This window comes from Megalobrama amblycephala, linkage group LG7, assembly GCF_018812025.1.
Source record: "Megalobrama amblycephala isolate DHTTF-2021 linkage group LG7, ASM1881202v1, whole genome shotgun sequence".
Lineage (NCBI taxonomy): Eukaryota > Metazoa > Chordata > Actinopteri > Cypriniformes > Xenocyprididae > Megalobrama > Megalobrama amblycephala.
In genome coordinates, this window is record NC_063050.1 from 39,174,882 (window position 1) to 39,183,786 (window position 8,905).

At 33.1% G+C, this 8,905-nt stretch overlaps 1 protein-coding gene across 1 annotated transcript; it reads left to right on the forward strand.

The window, feature by feature from the left end:
* Positions 1–4,542: 4,542 nt before the first annotated feature.
* itln1 (intelectin 1) lies at positions 4,543–8,838 on the forward strand. The gene is made up of 7 exons (XM_048195517.1): positions 4,543–4,658; positions 4,889–5,017; positions 5,091–5,338; positions 5,426–5,584; positions 5,699–5,819; positions 7,527–7,630; positions 7,806–8,838. The coding sequence occupies exons 1-7, from the start codon at positions 4,550–4,552 to the stop codon at positions 7,944–7,946; spliced, it is 1,011 nt and encodes a 336-aa protein (XP_048051474.1). The 5' UTR covers positions 4,543–4,549; the 3' UTR covers positions 7,947–8,838.
* Positions 8,839–8,905: the final 67 nt, after the last annotated feature.

Consider the following 8,905-nt stretch of genomic DNA (forward strand, 5'->3'; position numbering starts at 1 on the left):
GTTGCCAGATAAATCCACTAATAATGATTTGTTAAACACTTCAACTGCATCGTTAGATGCTGAAACTGCACATCAATGTTTAAAATGGGCAACCACTTTTTTGCGTTTAGTTTATGATTAGTTTTCTTATGCAAGATGACTAGTTGTAACATTGTTTCACATTGTATCCTTTGGCATTGCATTTCGTGTTTTGCATTTCTCAGTTTTCTCTCTTAAAACTATATGCAGATTTCATTATTATTTCTTACTGTTACTATACATTTTGTAGAGTCTTTATTTTCAGATTTTCCACAGACCCATTAGCACGCCTCTAGGACCCCAGTTTGAAATCCCGTGGTCTTTACTAAAGTTGTACCAGAGTACTGGCTGATGTAATAGAATATCTAAAATTTTGTGGAACTCGCCTGAATTAAAATCGAGGAAATCGCCCCTGAAGGCAGTTTCAATGAGCCAGAGTTCTTTGAAGAACAGAGCTGCTCAGGGAGGATGATGTTTTTCAAGAATTCCTTCGTCCCAGTGGAATATAGAAATGCTGCTCTAGTTATGGAAACAGCTCACTTACTTTTGAAATTTTTGTACTTCTCCACCATTTTCAGTGTCCCTTTTATTGCCAATAGCTTTAGAACATCAGGGATGTCCAATCATTTCTCTAGTCCAGCATGTTAACATTTTGTTTGCTCTGTGAATAGTCTAAGCAATCTGGAAACATGTCTAATGCATAATGTAGAATGAATTATCAGACCCAGCATTCAAGTTTCCCAAAGTCAAATGAATACATATATTTGGTAGTTTTTTTCTTGGCTTAAAAATATTACACTTATTTACTGTTTGCTCATGCATATGCACAGTTCTGCATGCTTAATTTGGATTCACATCAAGGCCCATCATGGGCTCAGACTCTTATATTAAGTCTATCGCATTCTACAAATGCTTGTCACCATGTTTAAAGTCATTTATTCTCCTCTGTCAGTTTACATGAAAATCAATGCCTAGTTGCCCATTGTGTTGACAGATTTTGCTGACCATGGTACACATTCATTGATTGTAGGCCACATTATTTTCTTGAAAGTTGTTTTTGTATAAGGATTAAATACATTACTAGCCAGGTTCAAGTCAAGAACATAAAGATAAGGGCATGGCATAACCATGTCATATGAATTGGCCAGATAACCGTGTAAGTTACCACATCAGGAAATGGGCCAATATTTTATCAGTTTACTCAGCCTGTCCAACTTCTTAAAATACATGATGTGAAAAGCTGTCTTGTTGAGTAATTTGAGCTTTTATTCAGCATGAATCATTGATTGGTGATACCTATTTTGCAGTAAACATGTCAAAAGTAAAAAGTTCTGACATGTTTTCTAGATAAAATATTAAACTCACAATTTTTAAAGATGAAAATCATATTAGTTACCTTTTCGTTATATATCCAAATTAAGTGAACATGGCGATGAATTTTAAACAGTGTTGGGGACGCTACTCTAAAACTGTAGCTTGACAAGCTACAAGCTACTCATAAGTAAAAGCAGTTAAGTTACATTCAAGCTACACTTCTGAAAAGTAGTACTTTCAGGTTCGTATGCAAAACACAATGTAGCTTTTGGGCGCGTTACACCGCTACTTTCTTGAAAAAGTAGTTAGCTACTGAATAAGATACACTGTTTTAAAAGTATGAGCTAATGACAAGCTACTGAAAATGTAGTTAAACAGTAGCGACACTACTTAGCTAGCTACACTCTAAAAAATGCTGGGTTAAAAACAATCCAAGTTGGGTTGAAAATGGACAAACCCAGCGATTGGGTTGTTTTAACCCAGCGGTTGGGTTAAATGTTTGCCCAACCTGCTGGGTAGTTTTATTTAAACCAACTATTGTTTAAACATTGCTATATGGCTAGCTTAAAATGAACCCAAAATAGTTGGGAAATTAAAAACCAGATGCAATTAGAGGCAACAATAAAGACAAAAGGTGAATGTTTATTAATAAGCTTTAATATTTTATTAATATAAATTTAATAATAGTTTATTAATATAAATTTATTAATAAGCAATTTAATAAATGTTTATTGTTTAATAATTATTCATTGAACATTAATAAATGTTCATTTCCAGCATACTTTGGGTTAATTTTAATTAAGCAATACAGTAATTTTTATACAATAGTTGAGTTAAATAAAACTACCCAGCAGGTTGGGCAAACATTTAACCCTACCGCTGGGTTAAAACAACCCAATTGCTGGGTTTGTCCATTTTCAACCCAACTTGGGTTGTTTTTAACCCAGCATTTTTTAGAGTGTACTCCCCAACACTGAATTAATTTCATTTCATTTAATTTAATTTCATTTCATTTTTTGATTTGAGTCATGTCCCCAAGTGGTAAACACTTCTAACATGAAAACCACTTGTAGTACATGGGTTCAAGTGTACTATAAGTGGTATCTAAATACATTTTTTAAATACAGAGATAGTATATTAAAAGCAAATTTTAGTATATATTCATGGTGTCTCAAAATAGCACACTTGAGTACACTTAGATGCTCTTAATGTTATCTTAAGAAGTACTAAAAAAGAATTTTTAGTATATTAAGTACTGTAATGCAACACATAGGATGACCCCGATAGATCATTGTGTTTAAGTTAAAAGGATTGTAGATATGTGTCTCTTAAATACTGAAAAAACTGCTAATTTCAAGTATGGGTAGATATATATTTACAAATATCTGGTTGTACCACCTGACAAAAAAAGTAAAAATGAATTTAAACACTTTGAACGCATTGTTCATGACTCCAAAATATGCATTACAGCAATTCTGATTAAAAAAAAATGTTTTTGAAGCTTTATTTGCTCAATGACCATATAACAAAACCTGGTTGCACTTTATTTTACAGTATGTGCATTTACATACTTACCTAAGAAAGTACTGGGTAATATAAGGTAACTACATGGGTTAGGGTTAGGTTAAGGGTAGGGTAGGTTCAGTGTTAGTACCTATTATTGCAATAACTTTAATAAGTACACTGTATGTACATGGGGAACAGGACTTTAAAATAAAGTGATACCAAAAAAAAAAAAAAACATTTTGGAAAAACATTACAATAAATGTGTATTTTCATTAGTGTATTTGTACATCTACAGCTGAAAGTGTTCTAAAATCTTTAGAGAATACACTTGCAGTTTTGATGTTAGCATTTACTTTTAATAAATGCATTGCTAGAAAAAATGCAGTGCTTTATTTTGCAGTAAAGTTGAACTGTTTGGCTAAGGTAAGAGTGTGTTTAGATCACTATGTTAACTGTTTTGAGAGCAGTTACATTACCTTGGAGAAATGTGTCAAATAGATTGAGAAAAACTGTAATTAGATATGACATAATTTGGTAGTAAAAAATAAAGTGTTGCACATTTTACTGGTGCAAAGATGAGTATGTGTATTTTGAACAACATTTGCTTTTATCCCTTAATTAGAAGAACCACAATTACTAAATTGTGTCGTCTGTCGGGGACTACTGAACAGACATTTAGAAGTTTATTTTAAAATCAAAATAAAGTTCTGTAAACACTTGCATTTTTACAACACTATAAGTGTGTCCCATCAAAGCTCTACACACACTTTTACACTCTTCACGCTCACTTGAACACTTGGGCCAATTACAGGAAAAATGTCACGTAAGTAGACAAGTGGTCAAGTGCAAAGACTGCAAGTGTGGGTATTTGGACAGGCCCAACATAATTTTTTCATTGTTCAAATAATTAAAAACCCATCTGTCAAAGAAACATGGCCAACAACAATACATTTGTTTTTTTTATCAAGTTACACAATTGGACTAATTTTTTGTTGTTGGGGTCAGTAATTTTTTTAAAAGATACTACAAAATACCTTTATTCAGCAAGAATGCATTAAACTGATGAAAATAAAGACTTTTACATTATTATATAGCACCACATCAGTATACAGGAATGTGACAATGAAGACTGATAGAAATGAAAAGTTCAGCTCTGCCATCACATGAATAAATTACATTTTATAATATAATAAAAACAGAAAACAGTTATTTTAAATTGTAATAATATATTACTGTTTTACTGTATTTTTAATCAAATAAATGGGTGAGTTTTGGTTATCTCAAACAGTTGGCTATCTCAAAGTCTTAAAAATAAGAGTAGGCCACAGTGAAAATGCTGGTCCTCATATGTCAGTTGGTCAATTGCTGCAGCCTTTATGGACATCATTGGTATGTGAAGATTTCATCTTATCAGTTTTGTGCAATCAACCACAAACGGTGAAGATGAATCAGCTTTCCACATATAAGGTTTTGCTCTAATGTAATAAACTTAGACATTCATCTGATCTCCACCTAAGTAAGCAATACAACATATTTGGCTTAAACTATTGGTTTAAACTATTATTATTATAAAATTAAAGAGGTTTAAATGGTTTAACTTGTGCTGTTGTTTATAAAGAATGTAACTTTACATCAAAATTGTCAGAGAGTGATAGTGAAGTGGCTGTAAGGGTTAGGTGTAATTTTATATTTCGCAGTGTTTATTTCTGTTATGTTATCTTATATTTTCATTGTGCAGGGATTTATTCACCAGTATAACATGCGGTCAGCTGGTTTCCTCCTGTTGTTCATTTCACTCAGTATTCAACTCTACGAATCGCGTAAGTAGTGAGCAAAAAATGAGCATATAATGAAACATTCAATCCTCATAGCAAAAAAAGCTGAAAAAGAAAGGATGTTTATTCTTTATTTTCTATGGACACTTGGTAAATGAACAATGTTTGAACATTATTAATTTATTGAAAATGTTTTATAACTTATTCATCTGTAAATTTCAGAAATTACATGAGGTAAGGTGTTATATTTTCATTTGAAATGTTATTTCCTATAGGTAATACCCCTACAGGTGATACCCCGCTATTTCCTACAGGTAATACCCCTACAGATGATATCCCAGACAGGCTAAAAGTCACTGCGAGAAGTTGCAGAGAACTTCGGAAGAAACATGGAAAGACAAAAGGTACGTAATGATCGCTTTCAGCACAACACACTCATTTCAGCACTATAACACTCTGACTTTGTTCCCCATGCAGATGGTTTGTACTACTTGCTCTCTATAAACAATGAGATTTACCAAACCTACTGTGACATGACCACCGATGGCGGAGGCTGGACGCTGGTGGCCAGTGTGCATGAGAACAACATAAAAGGGAAATGCACAGCAGGTGATCGCTGGACAAGCCAACAAGGCAATGATGCAAATTGTGCTGCGGGAGATGAAACATGGGCTAATAAAGTCATATTTGGAACTCCAGAAGCTGCAACCTATGACGACTACAAGGTACAGCTAAAATTGCAGGAAATATATTGTGTATAGATATAACAACAAATCAGCATTATACATAGTCATTGCTTAATGGTGTTACAGAACCCTGGATATTTTGACATCCGTGGAAAAGATATTGCTGTGTGGCATGTTACCAATGATTATGAAGTGAGGTTCTGGAAAGTTGCTTCTGTTTTACGCTACCACACTAAAACCAACTTTCTGACACTTTTTGGAGGGAACCTTTACAACTTATTCAAGGTACTAAAGCTAAATTAGAATATATAATTAAACTTGCATTTATCAAATTTGTCAAATATCTTTTTTTTTTTTATTATTATTAAATAAATTGTACGTCTTTTTTTTTTCACCTAGAAACACACTTTAAAATATGGTGCAGGGGCATGTAGTACTGATAAAGGAATTTCTATTCCTATTGTTTATGATGTTGGCAACGAGATGAGTACTACAGAATTGTATGGACAATCTGTTAGAGGTAAGTCTTATATTTACTCATGAGCAGTATAAATATTGATAATACTGAGACTTGCAAATGAGACTTCCAGAACAGAAAGCTTGAGATTAGTGGTTCTCAAATTTATAATAACTTTGGTAAAAATAGAAGTATAGAATTGTTAAAATAATACAATTGTTAATGGCCAGGGTAGCCAGTACAGATTTAAATTTGAAGGTTTTTTTTTTTTTTTTTGAAGTTTTAATTTGTGAATTAGTCTCCTTATTGACAAGCAACAATAACACAAGAAATTCACAAATTCATGAGTTGGGGAAAGTTACTTTTAAAAGTAATGAATTACTGTGTTATCCCCAAAAAACATAACTAATTGTGTTACTTTGTTACTTTTTAAGGAAAGTTACTTTTATGTTACCTTTTCTTACCTGGGTTGGGCTTGCTTGTTTGTTTGATAATAACAACAACAAAAAGTTCTGTTTTTGGCAAATGTAAATGCTTTTTTCACACCAAAAGTGAAATGACAAAAATGCAATCTTACATCAGCAATAATAATAATAATAATAATAATAAAGTGAAACGAGTAAATGTATGCTCACATTTAGCCTATAGAACAACAATAACCATCATGTTTACACAGCGTACACAACACCTTTGAACGTACTCCCGATTTCTCTCAACATGGGGGCAGGAAAGGTATCAGTTAATAAATGGGAAAACAAAGTAACTTGCGTTACTTATTTTAAAAAGTAACTCAGATATTTTGTTGTAAATTTAAAAGACAAGTAATGTATTAGTTACTTAAAAAAAAGTAATCTGATTACGTAACCTGCATTAAATGCAATGCATTACCTCAAACACTGTTCATGTAACATTTAAAGGTGATAGAGAGGATTTTTTCGTCGACTGAGAAACCAAAGACTGTTACTGAGTTTTTGAAATGAGCGCATGCGTAAGAACAACCCCCCTCCTTCACAACACATTTCAAAGGAACGCCTCCCAAAACTTGTAAACACTCCTATTGGAACACGAGTGTTTACCACCGGCATTCGCTGTGTCGTGTTTTTTTGTTACTCCTGTCTCCTGACAAAAACATTGCATGCAGCGCCTGTAGAGTGTAGAAAGTTATTGGAGAGTGCAGCCACGATCGTCTCTCAAAAGGAATGTCACGATAGTGATTGACAAGCCAGAGGGCCAATCCGCGCACGTCTCTCACAAGGAACGTCACGGCAGTGATTGACAAGCCAGAGGGCCAATCGTTTACGTGATGATCGCGTAAACGATTGGCTGATGTTTTTAAGGCCCTACCTCGTGCTCAGATGATGTATATTAATATTATTACTTTCAGTGCACCTAATAAATAGTCTTTTATCAGTTAGTAAAGACAGTTTCAAGTAATATTGCAAAAATGTATAAAACAAAACATCCTCTTTAGCACCTTTAAGTGACCAACACTTAGTGAACCCATTGTCTGCATGTGGAATTCTTTCACCCTCATGTGAAATTCTCAACTGCGTAGATTCCTACTGAAATTACTGCATTTTGCCTGCAAAAATTTGCCAAACAATGGTACATGTAAACACACTCACATTCAGTTATGAAACAAGTAATACCATTAAAAAAAAACATTTTAGTTAAATAATTAGAAGTTCAACTAAAACGTTTCATAAAAATTACAAAAAGATATGAGTTGTGTGTTTTAGACTCCAGAATAATTCAGTGATTTTCTTACAGGGGATTTTGACCCTGGATATGTAACATTCAGAGTTTTCAACAGTTTCACTGAAGCCTTTGCAATGTGTTCTGGGGTCAGGCCGAAAGGATGCTTTGCACAATATGTGAGTATTCCAAATGGAAATGTTTGACCAAAATCTTTTAACAGCAAATTGAGGCTGGATTTTTATATGCATTTTTGTCACATATAAATTTTGTTTCATTTGTGCCATGTTTGTGAATGTTTATTCTTAATATTGGTACTATTGGTATTTATATCTGTACATTTGTGTTTTTCAGTATTGCATTGGTGGTGGTGGCTACTTTCCATACACTTTTTGCACCGATTTTGCCTTTCTTGGTGCAAATAACGGTGCAACAAATGGATATGGTGCATCTAAAGATCTCATACAAGCATCTGTGCTTATTTTCTACCGCTAAAATATAAGACATCACTGTATGTAATTTCTAGCAACTGTGTTTATATGTCATTTCTAGCAACTGTGTTTCTTTTTGCATTTAAGCAAAGTTCTTAATTTGTAGACACACACACACACACACACACACACACACACACACACACACACACACACACACACATATTACCCCACTGTTGTGATAATAATCTTAATGGATTAAGCAACCATATAAAAAATGTTATTATGCTTATTACGATCAAACACGACTGAAAAAGTGTGACTTGCCACAATATTTGGACATCTTAACTTCACATCCCACAGATACAGCAGCACTTTGTCATCGCATTACTAATGTATTAGGCTACTTCTATCCTAAAATAATTAATAATAATAATAATAATAATAATAATAAAGCTTTTCAAGAATATTCATGAGATTTTTGCCATGTTGTCAGATAATAATTTTAATAATTTAATGTCCAGGTACTGATTATTATGCATTATTATATCATGTTTATATTATTTTACTAAAATGAAAGCAGCACTCAAGCTCCATGAACACATGATCAGTTTCACAAATGTGCTTTGGCCTATTTAATTAGTGACCTAGAAATAGTGCAGAATCTGAAATATTTAGAGAAATTTCTTAGTTTCTTGTTTTATATCATCATCATGTTTTCTTTGTTGTACATTTGTCAAAATCCTAAAACCCTCCTGAAATCCTATTTCAAGTTGCTATGAGATTTTCAGTGTGATCACATAATTTGAGTGTGCACGTAGCCTATACTGATGCCCATTGCCCAATCTGTCCATCTATTTTTAGACATTCAGGTGAATAAATACATTTTTGCCTACTGCATAAAAATGCATGTTTCTACACATAATTATCTAAATCTGTACCGTCACCAGAGTAAATACGACAATGAATTATCAATCGATTAATGATTGCATACCAGGGAAAACTAACTGTATATCGCTTGAT